This window comes from Dendrobates tinctorius, unplaced genomic scaffold (genome assembly GCF_039654945.1).
Source record: "Dendrobates tinctorius isolate UK_male_01 unplaced genomic scaffold, ASM3965494v1 ptg000362l, whole genome shotgun sequence".
Taxonomy (NCBI): Eukaryota; Metazoa; Chordata; class Amphibia; order Anura; family Dendrobatidae; genus Dendrobates; species Dendrobates tinctorius.
Window position 1 is genome coordinate 3,421,540 of NW_027362028.1, and position 21,870 is coordinate 3,443,409.

The 21,870-nt window shown below is 42.8% G+C and overlaps 1 protein-coding gene across 1 annotated transcript in view; it reads left to right on the forward strand.

Annotated features, from left to right (window-relative positions):
• Nucleotides 1-4,980: 4,980 nt before the first annotated feature.
• Nucleotides 4,981-21,870, forward strand: part of ANKRD55 (ankyrin repeat domain 55) — a 98,073-nt gene continuing 81,183 nt past the window's right edge. The window contains exon 1 of the mRNA XM_073562684.1: nt 4,981-5,255. Coding sequence (XP_073418785.1) covers nt 5,216-5,255 — 40 coding nt within the window. The 5' untranslated portion in view covers nt 4,981-5,215. The remainder of the gene's footprint in view (nt 5,256-21,870) is intronic.

Here is a 21,870-nt window from a genome sequence, read left to right on the forward strand (position 1 = left end):
GACCGGGCATGCAAGGAGCCACCCTATCCCGGTCGATCCTCCTATATAGCATCCACATTAATAAATCTTGGCAGCACAGATGTGAGTTCATAGGTATAAACATGTCGGCAATCGCCCAAAGAATGAGAAAAATGATGCCTATTCATCGAGTGATTGGAATGTTTATGGCGGAACAGAAATCCTTGTTCTCAACACCGGTGAAAACTGCAGATTTGCTGCTGATACCATGATACTGTATGGGGACAGATTCCTAACTTATAGATCCCTAACTTAAAGGCAGGGCCCCACTTTGTCTTAAAGCGGCCCTGCAATTAAGATAGGGATCTAAAATAAAATTTGGAAGGACCTAGAGGATCCCACGAGCAGCCCCCACGTGAGCTCACCAAGGGGAGGTATGTGGTGTAACCTTGATCTCATAAAAAGCAGAATTTAGGTTTGGTCTCTTGTCGGTCTTGGAAGGTGCAGCTCTCTGTGGGTTCAGTCCATTTTTGTAAGGATCACCTCCCTCTGCCAAGCTCTGAGCAATTTCCATGATGTCAGGTTTTGTAATTCTCTTTTGTTATTCCTTATATATTATGTAATTGTGTACGTCATATTGTTTTGTTACCATTTTGTATCATCTTGTATATTTTTATAAATACTGCCTACCTTTCTGGACTAAATATATCAAATTTAATAGCTCTGTTCCTCTTGCTCTGTAAACCGCACCCCTGAAGCCATGCGCTATCTGTAACGGGTGTCCTATTGGCCTGTATAAATGTCACGGGGCAGTAGTGGGAAAACAGAGAACAAGGAACCTGGACCCCTGCACTGCCCCTCCGGCTAAGGGGGTGCCCTGACTTTCCTTAACTTGGGGGTACACTAGATGGTAGTGAGGCCCAAGTCACTGACCTGTCCCTATCTCCTGTTTAGCCCTGAGCTAAACTCCCAACCCCCTCCCCAGGAGGTGAGACAGGGAATAAAGTGAACTGCACCAATAACACAAAAGGAAAGATAAAACAGACACCACGGGGTTAGAGCAACTAAAAACCAAAGCTTAGCTTTATCTGCTGCCAACTCTCCAAGCAGCAGAGTAAGGCACCCGATCAGCATCCAGCAGCAACACCACTGCTTCAGATAAGCTGAACCCCCTCTGCACTAGGTAGGTCCAGTCTTTACCAAGGTTGGTTAGCAAATGACCAGTATTACCAACAGTGATCTGCAGCACCAGGTGGCCTTATAAAGGGAAGAGGGAGTGGCACCCACCTGCATAGATAATTAATCACCATGCAGTAACACCAGCAGCCACCGGGGGGAAAAACCCATCAGCAGACCAACTACAGTTGTAGTAACACCTGCGGCCACTGGGGACAAAACTGACATTAACCCCCGATGGCCTGAAATAGAAAAAGTTTATAAAAGAGAATCCAGAATCTGACAGATCCAAAAATGGATAGTGACAACAAATGATGGGTGGTGGCAGCTTGTGGTTCTTTTGCTTTTGTGGAGCTGGCAGTGACCGTACCAGGTTATATATATATATATTCCATGTGTTGGATTCAAAGGTGTAGGTATCATACGCTCACTGTTAGTTCCCCAATAACCGGCCAAGTAGTGGAAGTAGCCGTGGCCTCGTCCATCACTCATAAGTCATTTGTGTGATAGACCTGACGATTGGAGGCAGCGGAGTTGCGTCTCCCTGACATAATTGGTGACATCGGTGGGATCTGTGTGACCCCCACGACTGTTATCCGTGAAATCTTCTATGGAAAATCCACTTTGCTATTCACATCAGGAATTTTTTAGAGCCTTTTTTACTAGACACATTAGGCAATGTTCAGTACTGGACGACCCCTTCAGCAATGTTATCAGAGTGACTTCACAAATTTTGCCCTTAGATTGGCTAAATGAATAGTACCATTAAAGCATCCTTGTTAACAGCACCATCAGAGGGATCCACTAACAGTACCATCAGAGGGATCCACTAACAGTACCATCAGAGGGATCCACTAACATTACTGTGAGCAATCCGCTAACAGTACCATCAGAGGGATCCACTAACATTACTTTGAGCGATCCGCTAACAGTACCATGAGAGGGATCCACTAACAATACCATCAGAGGGATCCACTAACAGTACCATCAGAGGGATCCACTAACAGTACCATCAGAGGGATCCACTAACAGTACCATCAGAGGGATCCACTAACATTACTGTGAGCAATCCACTAACAGTACCATCAGAGGGATCCACTAACATTACTTTGAGCGATCCGCTAACAGTACCATGAGAGGGATCCACTAACAATACCATCAGAGGGATCCACTAACAGTACCATCAGAGGGATCCACTAACAGTACCATCAGAGGGATCCACTAACAGTACCATCAGAGGGACGGTTATCAGTGCTAACAGAGGAAACCTATTATCGGTACCATCAGAGTGAATATCAGTGCACAGACAGAGGCGTGCGGTGCTTGTGTGCCCTCGTTATTCGGCAGCTCTCTTCCTATAGAACGAGTACTGATCTCATCAGCGCTTTCAGTAATCACAGACCAGTCATGCATATGTCTACAGCCCCCGTTACATAACCCGTCACCATCTTTCCTGCCATACAGAATATACATAATCTCTACATATCTTGCTCCTTCTGGACAACAGCAGTCACAGCGCCGGCATCTGCTGACATATAAACTGGCTGTGAAGTGCGCAGGATTGGGGGCTACCTAAAAAATACTGATGGGACCTCCAGGACTAAAACACAGCGACCCACAGACCCAGAAAAGAAATTAGAAATAATCTCTAGATTTCTTAATTCATTTTCAAAAAATTGTAAATGTTTGCTTTTTTTTCTGAAAGTGTTTTCCTGTTTTATGTAAATGAGGTCTAATTAGTAGATAAATAAAAAGTTTGACAACTTTCTAATAAATGTTTCGCTTCCTCATGATTATCATCAGATGTGCTGTCAGTGAATGAGAACACTCTTACTTCAGTAACCCTGAACACAGTTTGTCCTGCAGACAAGTGGATACAATTGAATCCAGTGTAGACCATGCTCTGTGAGATCTCTCTGCTGGATTGTTACTATGAATCAGCCTAGAGTCCAGGATGTTTAGCTCCTAAAGCATGGAGATACATAGGATTCCATCTGCAGCCACCACTAGGGGGAGCTCCCTGTATACAGAGATACATGATAAGATCCTGTCTGCAGCCACCACTAGGGGGAGCTCCCTGTATACAGAGATACATGACAAGATTCTGTCTGCAGCCACCACTAGGGGGAGCTCCCTGTATACAGAGATACATGATAAGATCCTGTCTGCAGCCACCACTAGGGGGAGCTCCCTGTATACAGAGATACATGATAAGATCCTGTCTGCAGCCACCACTAGGGGGAGCTCCCTGTATACAGAAATACATGATAAGATCCTGTCTGCAGCCACCACTAGGGGGAGCTCCCTGTATACAGAGATACATGATAAGATCCTGTCTGCAACCACCACTAGGGGGAGCTCCCTGTATACAGAGATACATGACAAGATTCTGTCTGCAGCCACCACTAGGGGGAGCGCCCTGTATACAGAGATACATGATAAGATCCTGTCTGCAACCACCACTAGGGGGAGAGCTCCCTGTATACAGAGATACATGATAAGATCCTGTCTGCAGCCACCACTAGGGGGAGCTCCCTGTATACAGAGATACATGATAAGATCCTGTCTGCAGCCACCACTAGGGGGAGCTCCCTGTATACAGAAATACATGATAAGATCCTGTCTGCAGCCACCACTAGGGGGAGCTCCCTGTATACAGAGATACATGATAAGATCCTGTCTGCAACCACCACTAGGGGGAGCTCCCTGTATACAGAGATACATGACAAGATTCTGTCTGCAGCCACCACTAGGGGGAGCGCCCTGTATACAGAGATACATGATAAGATCCTGTCTGCAACCACCACTAGGGGGAGAGCTCCCTGTATACAGAGATACATGATAAGATCCTGTCTGCAGCCACCACTAGGGGGAGCTCCCTGTATACAGAGATACATGATAAGATCCTGTCTGCAGCCACCACTAGGGGGAGCTCCCTGTATATAGAGATAGGTGATAAGATCCTGTCTGCAGCCACCACTAGGGGGAGCTCCCTGTATACAGAGATACATGATAAGATCCTGTCTGCAGCCACCACTAGGGGGAGCTCCCTGTATACAGAGATACATGATAAGATCCTGTCTGCAGCCACCACTAGGGGGAGCGCCCTGTATACAGAGATACATGATAAGATCCTGTCTGCAACCACCACTAGGGGGAGAGCTCCCTGTATACAGAGATACATGATAAGATCCTGTCTGCAGCCACCACTAGGGGGAGCTCCCTGTATACAGAGATACATGATAAGATCCTGTCTGCAGCCACCACTAGGGGGAGCTCCCTGTCTATAGAGATAGGTGATAAGATCCTGTCTGCAGCCACCACTAGGGGGAGCTCCCTGTATACAGAGATACATGATAAGGTCCTGTCTGCATTTGCCACTAGGGGGAGCTCCCTGTATACAGAGATACATGATAAGATCCTGTCTGCAGCCACCACTAGGGGGAGCTCATGGCATAAGTATTCATACAGCTCCTTTTGATCTAAATAAAATGTTCACTCCTCCACTATATTTTCATTGCAATTTCTGTAATTATCATGACCAATTTTTTTTTGTCATTATTACTATTATTATTTAGTTTTTGCTGTCATTACTCATTAATATTAATATCATATCAATTTATTATGATGATTTTACTTGTGTTAATATTATAATCATTATTATATATTTTTATGATAGGTTTAGGTTTTCTGTTATTAGGAGGTTTATTGTTATTTTTTATATAACTATTACATCTTTGTTATTCCGGGTATTTTCGATGCGGCCGTGCGTCAGGTTGGGCCATCCTCATCCTCACCCTTCCCGGTGCCTCCTCCGTGTGACTGATGCGTGCACATGCTCACTCCGCACCTCCCAGGCTCCGGCTCTCATTCATCCTGGTAGATCTCTGATTCCGGAGAGCTGGATTCGCTTTGCACGATGCCGTGTACGTGCCGCATACGCGCCTGCCCTGGACTGCTCGGGAATCGTGAGCGTCCATAGAGGGATGGTGGGGCGACGCTGCTGTGAGCACAAGCATTCCCTGCTGTGAGACCCCCACATCCCCGCAGACGTCGACTGCATCTTCCTTCGAACGGGATCATGGATTTCAGCAATTCCTCTGTGTTTGACCAACATAAAGGTGAGCCCATCGTCCGTTTCCGCTGTTAACTCATTCATTCCCGGCATGGTGCGGGTAACGAGTTCCAATAACAATCTGATTGTGGCCAATTAGCGCATAGAAACTCCCGGCAGATGTCGTCCTTGTTTGGATTTGAACTCAGGGCTGCAAGGTAATAGCTCTTACCCACCGAGCCACCCTGCTGGGAGTACCCAGCTCCTCATAACAGTCCCCGTGTGACACATCGCCCAGCCGAGCCCCGGGAATGGACGAGTGTCAGTCGTGACTGCATTGTTACATTGTGTCCATTCTCACGGCTGCGGATACAATGTATCACCGCGGCCTCAGCATAATGGAGGCTTAGAGCGGGTCCTGGCAGAATAAACACTGCTGGAAACGATCCGACATGTGCGAGTTGCTATGGAAATCCAGATGGAGCCTTTTTCAGTGCGAGGAGACAGCCGATAGCAGCTGCAGCGACCTGGAGCGGAGCGCTGCGGCACCGAGCGATCACCTGCCTGCAACGCTACACTCTGCTGCTACAGCCTGGCGCAGTGTACGTCGTATCTGCACCCCGACCACAGGAGCTGACGCTCTACCATGCCATGGTGTATCCGCACTGACGATGCCAGGTCACCACCGCCTTGTCTCAGACAGTTGGGTGACAACCACCGTGGCCCCTATTACAGACGTTCTATGAGGTTGTGGGTCCTTCAGAAGTCTGGGAAAGTTAGGTGACAACTAATTTGGCTTATATCACTGCTCCGATGGGATGTCACTGACTTGTGAGTGCTAAATCTGTGTAGAATTATTGTAGGAGGATTATATACCAGAGTATTAAAGGACACAATTACCTTTCAGGGAAAATAAATAAACATTTTGTTATATCATCTGCTCCCACAGGGTTAATCAGCCGGATTTCCTACAGCTTTGAATATTAAAACTATCTATTATTGCAGGTATATGGCGGATTGTTGATGCTTTGCAAGGCAGATTTGCCATCCAAAACTTCAGGAAAGTTGGGTGACAGACCTATAATACACTAGGGGGAGCTCCCTGTAACCAGAGATACATGATAAGATCCTGTCTGCAGCCACCACTAGGGGGAGCTCCCTGTATACAGAGATACATGATAAGATCCTGTTTGCAGTCACCACTAGGGGGAGCTCCCTGTATACAGAGATACATGATAAGATCCTGTCTGCAGCCACCACTAGGGGACGCTCCCTGTATACAGAGATACATAAGATTCTGCCTGTAGTCACCACTAGGGGGAGCTCCCTGTATACAGAGATACATGATAAGATCCTGTCTGCTGTCGCCACTAGGGGGAGCTCCCTGTATACAGAGATACATGATAAGATCCTGTCTGCAGCCACCACTAGGGGACGCTCCCTGTATACAGAGATACATGATAAGATCCTGTCTGCAGCCACCACTAGGGGGAGCTCCCTGTATACAGAGATACATGATAAGATCCTGTCTGCAGCCACCACTAGGGGGAGCTCCCTGTATAGAGATACATGATAAGATCCTGTCTGCTGTCACCACTAGGGGGAGCTCCCTGTATACAGAGATACATGATAAGATCCTGTCTGCAGTCACCACTAGGGGGAGCTCCCTGTATACAGAGATACAATATAAGATTCTGCCTGTAGTCACCACTAGAGGGAGCTCCCTGTATACAGAGATACATGATAAGATTCTGCCTGTAGTCACCACTAGAGGGAGCTCCCTGTATACAGAGATACATGATAAGATCCTGTCTGCAGCCACCACTAGAGGGAGCTCCCTGTACACAGAGATACATGATAAGATCCTGTCTGCAGTCACCACTAGGGGGAGCTCCCTGTATACAGAGATACATGATTAGATCCTGTCCGCAGCCACCACTAGGGGGAGCACCCTGTATACAGAGATACATGATAAGATTCTGTCTGCAGCCTCTAAGGATGAGCGAGTACTGAAGTATTTGGACTCGCTATACTTGTACCGAGTATACCTTAATACTCAGGTATTCGGTACGAATAGCGAGTCCTATGATAGTCAATGGAAAATGCGAGTAATTGTCTGCTGAACCCTACAAAGCGGTCTGGGGGCTGAGGAAAAGGTAAAAAATGTGTAAATGTTAAAAAAAGTATGCTGTAAATAAATGTATATAACATGGGGGCACCTGGTTAGGGGCTGCACGAGTGGTTTTACACCACTGCTTCACTAGAATGTACAAACACTATTTGAAGTCCTGTGGTTTTTTGCTGGCAGAGTGGGACTCGTACGCCACTTACGCAGTGCCAGTGATACATCAGAAGTGCCGTAAGAGCGAGTGATGATGGAGGCAATCTTCTAACAGCTAAGTGTGTAAGTGGTGTAAGGAGAGCGATCTGCCCCAGGGGCTGTGTGATGGTTAACACAGAAAGAAGCCACCCATCATCATCATCACAAGGGATTCACAATTATAAAGCTTGGACTACTGTCCTTGTTGTTCCACAGCCACTGCCCAATGTGTAGGCATAGATATAGTATCTTCAAAACATTAGCCCTAGGGGCTGTATCATGGTTGACGCAGGAAGGAGGCCTCAAGAGCCAGACAATTATGAAAGTAGACTACTAGCATGGTAGTTCCAGTGCCCAATGTGCAGGCATAGACATAGTGTCTTCTAAACATTAGTCTTAGGGGCTGTCTCATGGTTGATGAAGGAAGCAGGGCAGGTCTGGAGGACCAAACAATTACGATGAAGCTAGGACTACTAGCACAGTAGTTGCAGTGCCCAGTGTCCAGGCATAGCCATAGTGTCTCCAAAAATTAGCCCAAGGGGCTGTATCATAGTTGATGAAGGAAGCAAGACAGGTCTGAAGGGCCAAACAATTATGATGAAGCTAGGACTACTAGCATAGAGGTGGCAGTGACCAGTGTCCAGGCATAGCCATAGTGTCTCCAAAAATTAGCCAAAGGGGCATGATACCATTGATGATGAAGGAAGAAGGGTCTCACTCTCATCACAAGTGCCTCTGATGGGAAATATTAATTAACGTAACATTGTTTTTAGCTTATTGACCATGAGGTACATGTGTCAGAAGCAGGTTTTGAAAACGTGTAAGAAGAAGAAAAGGGGCTTGTATGGGCAGGGATTGACGTGATCAACAATTTAAAAAAAAATAAAGTTTTGGGTGACTTTAGGTTGGGATACTGTCATCTGGAGGGCTTAAGTACTGTTGCGAAATCCAGTCCTTGTTTAATTTTATCAGAGTCAGCCTGTCTGCATTCTCTGTAGTCAACCGTGTGCGCGTATCTGTGATGATTGCCCCAGCGACTCTGAAAACACTCTGACATCACACTAGCAGCAGGGCAGGCCAGCACCTCCAAGGCATATAAGGAGAGGTCGGGCCAACTATGCAGCTTGGATACCCAGTCATTAAACTGAGCAGAAGCGTCAGGAAGGACGCAAGTATGGTCACTTAGATAGTCGTTGACCATCTTGTTCAACTTCTCCTTCCTTGACATTGCTACTGTTCCAGCTAGTCCTTGGTGATGAGCCGATTTATTGAAGATGGCCCAGTTTGTGGACATTTTACCACCACCTCTTTTGGACCTGCTTGGCGTATCTCTCTACATTAATGCATGCTGTTGCACAGAGCTGGTATCTCTGCTAGCAGTGGTGTCTGAGGGTGCTGTTGCCATCAAATGGTCGACAATGGCCTTCTTGAAGGATTCCAATTTGAAACCCCTTGGTGACTGCAACAGTAGCGAAGGAAATTTGTCCTTGTACCATGGGTCTAGAAAGGTGGCTAACCAGTATAGGTTGCTACTGAAAATGTGGATTATGTGAGGGTCTTGGCACAGACAGTCAGATATGAAGTGTACCATGTGTGCCAAGCTGCAAAGAGGCAAATGTTCTGTGACCCCTGAAGGAGGAACAATACCCATCCTCTCCTCACACCGACTCTCCTCCTCCACCTCCTCCTCTTCAGCCCACCCATGCTGGACAGACATGAAGCTGGGGTTGGGATTCCCCTCTGTAGCATGAGGTGTCCCCTCGGTATCACTGAAAAAGAAGTCCTTCCCCTCCTCATTTTCATCATCATCTTCATCCCCCAATGTTACCTGATGATATTGGCTGGGCTGGGTAGGATCACCCTTTGTGAAATCTTGCTCCATACCCAACTGCTGGGCACGCAAAGATTCCATTTTTTGATTCTGCAGCGATTTTTTTCAGCAGACATAGCATAGGGATGGTTACGCTGATAATAGCCTGATCACCGCTCACAAGCTTGGTGCAGTACTCAAAGTTATCAAGCACCTCACAAATATCAGCGATCCACACCCACTCGACAGTTGTTATGTGTCTTGGCTTAGTCTCAGTGTGACGAGCATGTTTAAGCTGGTATTCAGCAAGTGCCCTCTGCTGCTCACTTACCTTTGCCAACATATGATATGTTGAGTTCCACCGTGTTGGCAGGTCGCAAATGAGTCTGTGGTTTGGCAAATTAAATTGCTTTTGAAGCGCTGCAAGACTGGCAACAGCGGTTGAGGAATGGCGGAAATGGGCGCAAATACGGTGCACCTTCTCAAGTAGGTACGGCAAGTCAGGGTATGTTTTTATAAATTTCTGCACCACTAGGTTCAGCACGTGAGCCATGCACGTGTACCAGCTTCCCGAGTTTTAAAGCCGCCACCAAGTTACTCCCATTGTCACAGACAACCAGACCGGGTTGGAGTTGCAGTGGGGAGAGCCACTGATCAGTGTGTTGTTTTATTCCTTGCCACAGCTCTGCTGCAGTGTGTGGTGTGTCACCTAAGAAGATCAGCTTCATGCAGAGCGTTTTGCCACTTTGCCGATGTGCTGCTGCACAGCTCCCAACTTGGGAGTGATGTGGAGGGTAATTCAGCATAGGATGACGAGGCGGAGGAGGAGGAAGAGGGGAGACTGGATGTATATGATGAGGCGGAAACCGTGATTGAGGTTGGGCCACCTAATCGTGGCGTGGGTAGGATATGTGTTGATGGTCCAGTTTGAGACTTTGTCCCACCCTCCACTAGGTTGAGCCAGTGTGCCATAACAGAGATGTATCGTCCTTGGCCACAAGTACTTGTCCATGTGTCTATTGTAAGATGGACCTTCCCGGTTACGGCGTTGGTGAGAGCATGCTTTAGATTGTTTAAGACGTGCTGGTGTAACGCGGGGATGGCACAACGGGAAAAATAGTGCCAGCTGGGAACCGAGCATCGTGGGGCAGCCACAGCCAAAAGATCACAAAAAGACTATGTCCCCATAAGCCTAAACAGCAACATCTCCATGGCCTTTGCTCTGGCTTCTGCTTAGCTTCCTATGGCAGATGCTACAAATGACAACATTTGGTTCAGAAGGACTATCGGAAAAAAATTTCCAGACAGCGGCTGAACGCACCCTTGCCTTGACTTGGGGCACAGAGGGATTGCTCTTGGCAACAGTTGACACACTTAGCACTCTGCTCAAACCAGTAGCCCTTGGTGCCTTTGTTGGTGCTACATATGTGGCGCCCCTGAGGCTCAGTCGCCACAGAGGTACTGCACCTTCTCCTAAGGTGTAGTGCCCCACCATCCGGGTAAGGTGGGAACTCCTTTCCACACTCCAACGCTCGCACCCCCCACAACAGGGTAGTTCTGCATAACCACATTGCAGCTCCTTGCTCAGAGGGTAGCAGAGCACCTTTGGTGGTTCCCTGCTTGGAAAACTGGACGTGCTGGGAGGTGGGTGGAGTTAACACCGCAAGACACCGCAAGAAACATGTACCTTTCTTGGACACCGCAAGAAACGACCTGGAAACCATCTGCAGAGGCTTTGAAGACTTAGGCAAGAAAGTGAAAGAACTGGGAGCGCAGGTGGTCTTCTCCTCCATCCTCCCAGTGGATGGCCATGGAACAAGGAGGTGGAATAAGATTCTGCAGGTGAACAACTGGCTACGTCGATGGTGCCGTCAGCAACGATTTGGATTTCTGGATCACGGAGTGAACTACTTATACGATGGGCTACTTGCTAGAGATGGGGTGCACCTTACGAAGACTGGAAAGCATGTATTTGGAAGTCGCCTTGCTACACTTGTAAGGAGAGCTTTAAACTAGAACAACATGGGAAGGGAAGCAAAAGACCAGAAAAAGCCATACACCTGACAAATGCTACTGAGAACTCTGCTATTAGAAGTGGAAAGGAAGAACAAAGACGAAAGAATCTAATTAAAAAAAATATTGGAGAAAGAGAAACCAATCACAAACTAAAATGTTTCTATACTAATGCACAAAGCATGGGCAACAAACAAGGAGAATTGGAACTACTAACACAGGAAAAGAAATATGATGTCATTGGAATCACTGAAACTTGGTGGGACAATACACATGATTGGAATACAAGACTAGAAGGATACAACTTATTTGCAAGAAACAGACTTGATAAACGAGGAGGGGGTGTCGCATTGTATGTTAGAAATGCGTATATCTGCACAGAGATTGAAGCTTCAGAGACTGGGAGTTCTGTGGAAACTGTTTGGGTAAGAATACAAGGACAGAACAATGGAAAGGACACCATTGTAGGCATTTACTACAGGCCGCCTGTGCAAGCTGAAGATATGGATGAACTCTTTATGCATCAAATGGCCAAGTTCTCCAAAAAATATGACATAGTTGTCATGGGAGATTTCAACTATCCAGACATTTGTTGGGAATCTCTCTCAGGCAAAACTAACAGGTCAAGGAAATTCTTATCCTCTCTTGCTGACAACTTTATCTTCCAAAAGGTAAAGGAGAAAACAAGGGGAACTGCTACCTTGGATCTAATCCTTATAAACAGGGAGGAAATGGTTGAGGAGGTAAAAGTGGCTGGGACCCTAGGAGGTAGCGACCATGCTATTTTAGAATTTTGGATAACTAGAGGCGGAAGACCTGTGAAGACTCAGACGTCAAGGTTAGATTTCAGAAAGGCAGATTTTAAGGGATTCAGAAAGAGAATTGGAGGGATCCAATGGCTGGATATCCTTAAAGACAAAAATGTCCAGGAAGGATGGGAAATCTTGAAAAATGAAATTCTCAAAGCACAGTTGTTAACAATTCCGAAAAGAGGGAAGAATAGGAAGCATTTAAGGAAACCAGGATGGATGAACACAGAACTTAAGCACATGCTAAAAAGGAAGCAAAAAATGTTTATAAAATGGAAAGAAGGAGGCATATCTAAAGAAGAATATAATGCTGTCTGCAGAACCTGCAAGGCACAAATCAGATTAACTAAAGCTGAAAATGAATTGAGGCTTGCAAGAGATGTCAAAAGCAATAATAAAGGATTTTGGGGATATGTCAAAAGTAAAAGAAAAGTCAAAGATGCTATAGGATTTTTACAGGATGAAAATGATGAAATGGTAAGACAGGATGTTGAGAAGGCTGAACTTTTAAATTCCTATTTTGCATCTGTTTTCTCTCAGAAAGGAAATGTAACATCAACTGTTATTCACTGTCCTATTAAGGGAATAGAAGAATCCAGGATATCTATAAACAGAAAGATAGTGAGGAAACACTTAGCTAACCTAAATGTATTCAAGTCTCCAGGTCCAGATGAATTACACCCCAGAGTACTGAAGGAGATAGCAGAAGAAATTTTTGAACCCCTCTCCATAATCTTTGAAAATTCTTGGAGAACAGGAGAAGTGCCAGAAGACTGGAGAAGAGCAAATGTTGTTCCTATCTTCAAAAAGGGGAAGAAGGTGGACCCAGGCAACTATAGGCCGGTGAGTCTGACTTCTATACCAGGAAAGATCTTTGAACAAATTATTAAACAACATGTATGTCAATACCTGGATAAGAATGAAGTGATTAAACAGAGTCAGCATGGGTTTGTAACTAATAAGTCATGTCAGACTAATTTAATTTCCTTCTATGATGGTATTACTGATTGGGTGGATCAAGGAAATGCTGTAGATATAGTATATCTTGACTTCAGCAAAGCATTTGACAAAGTCTCTCATACAATCCTTATTGAAAAAATGACTAAGTATGGAATGGACAAGGCAACTGTTAGGTGGATTCATAACTGGCTTAGTGATCGGACCCAAAGAGTGGTCGTAAATGGCTGCACATCCAGTTGGAAGAATGTCTCAAGTGGGGTACCACAGGGCTCTGTCCTGGGCCCTGTATTGTTCAACATCTTTATCAACGATTTAGATGAAGGAATTGAGGGTAAACTGATTAAATTTGCTGATGACACAAAGCTAGGAGGGATAGCTAATACTAGAGAAGAGAGAGAGAGGATTCAAAAAGATTTAAATAAACTGGAGAAGTGGGCAGCAACTAACAGAATGGTTTTTAACAGGGAGAAATGCAAAGTACTACATCTGGGCAATAAAAATGAAAAAAGCATATATAGAATGGGAGGAATAGGGCTAAGTGACAGCACATGTGAAAAAGACTTGGGTATACTAATAGATCACAGACTGAATATGAGTCAACAGTGTGATGCAGCAGCAAAAAAGGCAAATGCAATTCTAGGATGTATTAACAGAAGCATACAGTCTAGATCACGTGAAGTAATTATTTCCCTCTACTCCTCTTTGGTCAGACCTCATCTGGAATATTGTGTCCAATTTTGGGCACCACATTTTAAAAAAGACATCAACAAACTGGAGCAAGTTCAGAAAAGAGCGACCAGAATGGTGACCGGTCTGCAAACCCTGTCTTATGAGGAAAGGTTGCAGGATTTGGGAATGTTTAGTTTGCAAAAGAGAAGACTGAGAGGAGACTTAATAGCTGTCTACAAATATCTAAAGGGCTGTCACATTGTAGAAGGATCAACTTTATTCTCATTTGCACAAGGAAAGACTAGAAGCAATGGGATGAAGCTGAATGGGAGGAGACACAGATTAGATATTAGAAAAAACTTTTTGACAGTTAGAGTGATCAATGAGTGGAACAGGCTGCCACGAGAAGTGGTGAGTTCTCCTTCAATGGAAGTCTTCAAACAGAGGCTGGACAGACATCTAACTGGGATGATTTAGCGAATCCTGCTTCGAGCAGGGGGTTGGACCAGATGGCCCAGGAGGTCCCTTCCAACTCTACGATTCTATGATTCTATGAAGATACATAAAAGAGTGGGAAAGTGTAGGAGGACAGGTCAGTCTGACAGAAGGTCAGTCGGGTAGGAAGTCACTCAGACAGGAGTGAGGATCCCTGGAAGAAGGAGTGCTGCAGCTGCCTCAGTGATCTGAGCCAGCTGGCACGGGAAAGGAAAAGGAGAAAGACGTAGAACTGAAATCTAAGCTTCCGTAAGAAAGAAAGACAAGTACGGAACGAAGGAGTAGAGAGAACAGAGAGGACGTGGGTTAGAGGAGGAACCCTGCCTATAGGTTCTCAGCGCAAGGCCGGGGCCCGGTCCACGAGGTTGTATGGACACTAATGGTTCTGCAGCAGACACCGGTGGTGTAGTTGACTGTAAATGCACTACTCCCATCTAAGATTTGGGGCACAACAGCAATTGGATAGAGAGCCAGGACTCAGGAGAAGGGAGTCCCCGAAGCAGGCTACAGCTGTCTGCCGTACAAGTAGAGTTCTTGGGAACATCTGACAGGAGGAACTCCAGTGTAACTCAGTACTAGGAGATCTTCACATTTTAAGGCGCTATAGAGGAGTCGTTCAGAAAGGTACATGTTGGCGGAGTGTTGGAGGGGAGAATCCTAACTTGCCCGGAGGTTGATTGAGTCTCTGACCCGGAGAATATGGCCCGGAGGCAGGCACCTGTGTGTGTGTGTACAACGGACTGTGAGTAAAGCTTTGGAACTACAAGCCCCGGTGTCCTCCATTCATTTGTGCGCTAATACATTCAGCACCGTTATAGCTGGGTACCATTCTCCACACCGCCTGCACCTCTCCTCTTCCATTGCTTCCACGCTGCCCTGGGGCTACAGCTTCACCTGTGGGGAGCTACACCATCTAGGCTGCAACACACCTCCAGCCCCAGAGGATCTGCATGCAGCGTCGGCCTAACATCCTACTTGCCGAACACCACAGGTGGCGTCACGAACTATTCCACCATTTACATTCCCCCATTGATTTGGGCACCCAGGGCCACGGAACGGGTCACCGCTGCTGTGACACATCCCGCTGACACCGGCCCGGTACCGAGTACCTGTAAAATAATGCATATCCTGTAAAATACTCAGGACTAGTTACCAGATAAAAATATAGTGGTTTATTTGGTTTCTTCCATCAAAGAAAGGTTATTACAGAAAAACAGGTGAATAAAAATAGGTGAAAGAGAAATTGTCCATTGTTCATAGCAAAGCAGCATGTATTCTTCTTCTCTCCGGGAACTCACATGGCAAATGGCGTCTGTCTCTCTGTTCGACTTCTTCGTACTAAAGTAACATACCAGCTGTTGAGTTATGTCATCTTGCGTCTGTCTCTCATGATGGTGAGGGAAGAAGAGGCGCCCTCTACAGTTAGCCATGAATTATATACGTCTCCTAAAGCACATGGTCTCTACATATATGGAGCTGTCTTTCTACCATGAGCCAAGCTTAAAAATAGCCTATGTCGTGTAAGCTAAAGCAATGTACAGAACTGGGTGTAATAAGAAATTAACGGATTATTAATATTTAACAATTCCCCCTTTTGAGGGAGACAGACATTAATTGGAACCCTCAAATATAACAAGATCTTCTTTCTTCTTTTCTTCTTCTTTGACAAAATAATTTAATATCAATAATAATAATAATAATAATATTAGATTACCGTTATAAGTACTCAATGACATAATTGATGTGAATTCATGTTATGGTAAGTCGTGAACAATATTCATATAAAATATGTATAATTATACTTCCCTAAGTCTAAATTGAAGCATCTCAGGTCCAGTCATCATCATCTGATGTCATCTGGTCTTCATTTTGATGTCTTCTGTCTTCTTCTTGGTTCTTTTAAAAATACAGTTTTCTTATAGCATATAGATGTTGTAGGAATTGTGTGGTGTATCAAATCAAAGTCCATAAATTTAAATGTTGATAAGAAACAAAGTCTATAGATGAAATGCAGCTTTAATATCTGTGCAGTGTCATCTTTAAAAACCTGGGCTTACATTGGCTCGCCTTGGATATTCTGGAATCCTCCATCGGTACTGGTCTTTGAACAGGTGTGACGTCTTTGGTCAGCAAAGAAAGGGTTAAAATGACTCTTCCTTGCTAAACATAGCACCATAACCAGTCCTTGTCCTAATGCACAGGACATATGTCAGGGTTGTAGCTTCCTGATAATTACCTTCATTGTTCACCAGCTTTCATCGAAGCTTTTCAGGTGATTGAAAACCTCTGGAACTTGATAAGAACGTGATAACACCGTTCATCTCAGCATCATAGGATCATCTTCCTCTGGTTGTCAGGTTAGACACTTTAATTGTGACTGTCGGTGGTGGATACTGCACTTGTGACTGTCAGTGGTGGATACTGCACTTGTGACTGTCGGTGGTGGATACTGCACTTGTAATTAACACAGTCTATTACTCAGTAATCATAGCTTTGTTACCTTCTGGGACTTCTGGATCGCGGCATTCTTCTTCTTGCAACTGATAAAAATCAATGAAGTTTAGAAATGTGAAAAGTCTTTATTAACATAATTTCAGTATCTTGCTTGAAGTCTTCATTCCCTATTCTATACCAAATCTGGTAATTTCCCTATCCCATAATATCACAGCGTACCATAGCAATCAGTAATATCCATATAATTATTATCAGAATTTGTACTGTATATGGATTTCAATATTTGAAATAATAAACCAATAATAAGTGATAATACATTATTATCCATTTTTTTCATGTGATAGAACATTTTTATGTCATAGGTGTAATTACCTTTTTCAACCCATAGGTGTCACTGTGTTTTATGTAACCAGTGTTTTCATCTTTATTAATAAGGAATATATTTATTATACTAATAATATGTAGGAATGTATAGCCATGAACCAAAATAAGAATATATGAGTGAGCGAATGAATGAATAAAAGAATTGTTGCATATAACTCAGGATTGAGAGTCCTCAGTAGTTGATACCTTTTAATGGCTAACTGAAAAGATGGTAATACATTGCAAGCTTTCGAGACTACTCAGGTCTCTTCATCAGGCTAGACTAATACAAAATCTGAAGTCACATATTTATGCACAATACAGCCTAGAAAAAATGCAATAGATAAGACAAGTGACGTGAAGCAGAACTATCAATATGGGAGAGGGAGAAACATAAATATAAACATTGGACCAGTTCATAGATAAGGAGTCTGGATGTTTTATGGTCCTCTGATTGGGGTCTAGTTCTGTGTTGCCCCGCAAGGTTTTAAAAGGAAATTCCTTAATTGATGTAAAAAGACATAAATCCATGCGACACATTCATTCCAGCACTGAGAGTGTCAAAGTTCGTCATAAATTTGTACTCCCAAACTCGTCTCTCTCTCTGGGATGTGAAGTTACCTTTCAATACCAGTAATTTCATATCCATGCTGCTGTGATCAGGGATACAGAAATGTTTTGCCACAGGTAGATCCATTCTTTTTTCTCTTATTGTGTGACGATGAGCATTCATCCTTGTTCTAAGCTTTTGCCCTGTCTCCCCCACATACAGACCCCCAGTTGGACATTTAGTACAAATAATTAAGTACACCACATTAGATGTAATGCAGGTGAAAGTACCTGGGATCTTGTAGTCCTGATGTGAATTGGGGATCTTTATCTTGTCCGTGGTCATTATAAATGGACAGGTTTTACATTTTTTCTGGTTGCAAGGAAAGGTTCCTCCAGCTGTTGGAGAGGACAGGGAGCTTCTGACAATGATGCTTCTTAAATTTGGGGGCTGCCTAAAACACAGAAGTGGGGGGTCTGGAAAAATGGATTTTAATCGGGCATCTTTTTGTAGTAAAGGTTGTAATTTCCGTGCAGCTCCCCTTAGCACCTCCAGATTTGGGTTGTAGGTGACTACTAGAGGCACTCGGTTATTTTCTTCTTTAGCTTTGTAATGTAGCAGGTGATTCCTTGACAATCTGGTGGCTCTTGTAATTTGGTTTTCAATTGTTCTTGGATGGTAACCCTGATTCAAAAAGGTCTTTTTGAGGCGACCAAGGTGTTTGTCTCTATCCATGGGGTTGGAACATATACGATTGTATCTGATGGCTTGGCTATAGATAATAGAGTTCTTTATGTGTTTTGGATGGACAGTTTCCATCCAAAACACATAAAGAACTCTATTATCTATAGCCAAGCCATCAGATACAATCGTATATGTTCCAACCCCATGGATAGAGACAAACACCTTGGTCGCCTCAAAAAGACCTTTTTGAATCAGGGTTACCATCCAAGAACAATTGAAAACCAAATTACAAGAGCCACCAGATTGTCAAGGAATCACCTGCTACATTACAAAGCTAAAGAAGAAAATAACCGAGTGCCTCTAGTAGTCACCTACAACCCAAATCTGGAGGTGCTAAGGGGAGCTGCACGGAAATTACAACCTTTACTACAAAAAGATGCCCGATTAAAATCCATTTTTCCAGACCCCCCACTTCTGTGTTTTAGGCAGCCCCCAAATTTAAGAAGCATCATTGTCAGAAGCTCCCTGTCCTCTCCAACAGCTGGAGGAACCTTTCCTTGCAACCAGAAAAAATGTAAAACCTGTCCATTTATAATGACCACGGACAAGATAAAGATCCCCAATTCACATCAGGACTACAAGATCCCAGGTACTTTCACCTGCATTACATCTAATGTGGTGTACTTAATTATTTGTACTAAATGTCCAACTGGGGGTCTGTATGTGGGGGAGACAGGGCAAAAGCTTAGAACAAGGATGAATGCTCATCGTCACACAATAAGAGAAAAAAGAATGGATCTACCTGTGGCAAAACATTTCTGTATCCCTGATCACAGCAGCATGGATATGAAATTACTGGTATTGAAAGGTAACTTCACATCCCAGAGAGAGAGACGAGTTTGGGAGTACAAATTTATGACGAACTTTGACACTCTCAGTGCTGGAATGAATGTGTCGCATGGATTTATGTCTTTTTACATCAATTAAGGAATTTCCTTTTAAAACCTTGCGGGGCAACACAGAACTAGACCCCAATCAGAGGACCATAAAACATCCAGACTCCTTATCTATGAACTGGTCCAATGTTTATATTTATGTTTCTCCCTCTCCCATATTGATAGTTCTGCTTCACGTCACTTGTCTTATCTATTGCATTTTTTCTAGGCTGTATTGTGCATAAATATGTGACTTCAGATTTTGTATTAGTCTAGCCTGATGAAGAGACCTGAGTAGTCTCGAAAGCTTGCAATGTATTACCATCTTTTCAGTTAGCCATTAAAAGGTATCAACTACTGAGGACTCTCAATCCTGAATATTTTTCTATCCACTGGCTAACACGGTACAAAGATATACATCTTTCCTGTATTGCATATAACTCAGAAGTGAAACATTTTCCTTAGTAATAGAACCATATAATTGCTATATTTAATGAAGCAATATTCTCAGTAGATATTACTTTACTAAATATTGGTGAAAGAATTAAAAATAATGAAAAATAAGAATGAAAAATAAGAATAAGAATAAGGCCTTTATGTTGATGCAGTGTAGTTATGTCTTCAAATTATGCAACTTTGCATGTAATTCCTCTTAGTGTAAAGAAATGACTCTTTATAATACTTGTTATTATACCCAATACTTATACCATTGTACCTTATTAATATTTTTTCCTATTAAAATGTGTGAAGAAGAAGTATTAATCAAATGTGATTATGTAGTCAGGATAAAAAACATATTTCTCCCTTAATACCAAAAAATATTGTTTCATGAAATAATTCATTTATCAAAACCAAAATTAAAAATAATTAATGTATAAATTATGTGAATTTATACTTGCTTATACCATTATTTGTCTGAAGATGTGTAACCATCAAAATTAATTTGAATATCATAAAATTATCCTTTGGAAAAATTAATTTAAATGTAACACACTTGGACAGAGAAGGAAGGTCCACTATTCCCAGATGCAGCTGGTGAATACCAGGCTCTGTGCTGGTGCCTGTTTAAAAGAGCTAAAGCTGATAAGGAAAGAATAGATTTTCTTCCTAAACTATTTTCTATTTTGTTGTGCGATTGCACTTATCCACAATTAACTAAATCAAGAAATAATAACTACTATAGAAATATAGAAATATATGTTTGTATAGATAATATTTCATTATGTATCTTAATATTCTAATTTCCTAAAGATAAAAGCTTTGGGGGTTTTTTTTTTTTTCTTTCTCTCATGCATTCAGGATCCTGAGGTCTCACAAACGTATCACATTACTCGCTCAGCAGCTGCTCATACACTCAGTCACTGTCACTCAGACTGTGTCACATATTAACTTTAATACACGTATTTTAACCCAAATTATCCTAATTATCAATGCATTGTAAACTATTTCAATTTAGTCTCTTAATATTTCTTTGAATATTCCCCCTTTAAAATTCTTTTCCTAAGGAACAGGGACATAGTATACTGGTATACTTGTATTATTAGAACAAGGTTCAAATTCCCCTGCTGTGGTAGTCATTCAAACCATGCAGTAAAAAAAAAAACACACACCCAGAACATTTTAAAAAGCAATTAGTTATTTCCTTTTAAGGGTTAGATATATAAAATCATGCAATTATTGCAACATCCTGTGTAAATAAAGGCATAAATCCTTGGAAGAGAATTTTTCTCGATTAAGTCCTGCTTTGAAATGAAAATTCTAAGGAAACATAAAAAATAAGATTAATATCATATTCATATTCTAAATATTATTACTGATGTAGATTTTAATTTTCATTAAAAAATACAGTTCTACTATTTCTACTTCTACAAACACTCTATATATATACTGTATGACTATGTATATATCCACAAACCATAAAACTACAGGATTATACTCTATATAATAATTACATATAACTCACTAATTGTATAACACTGTTACACAAAATATATACAGTATATATAATTACTTTTTCTAGCCAATTCCTACACCCATACTTATTTCTCTGCAAAAAATATCCTGAAAGGTTCTTGCCATTTTAAAGCTGATAGATTCTTGGAGCAGAGTATTCAGTTTACAGGCCATGATGTCACTCACCACCTGTTTCTGTCTGTTAAATTCGGCCATCTTTGTTACAGAAAGAAAATCAGAACTCATCATTTTTCTTAATTCAATTTGTGTCTTTTCGGTGTTCTTTTGCATCATTCCATATGGTTTATAACAAACATGTGATTTTCTTTTTCTTTCTTCGTAGATTTGATTTTGGGGAAATCTCATTTTAGAAGGTTTTGCTAATACAGGCTTCTGATAAGATTTTACTCTGCCTGTCTTTCCAAAATTAGCACAATTTATTTTCCTTTCACGATTCTCGTGTTTCCTGGCAAAATCAAGAAATTGCGCACATTCAAACAAAGAATCTTTTTGTGACGCAATAACACGAGATGCAGGATTTAGAAACCAAAATTTGCTTACAAAACTCCTTATGAGGGACGGTGTTTTGACATTCTCACTCAGCATTTTGTACAAACGTTCATATATGGACATGAACGTAAAAATACATTCCTTCCGACCAATCCTT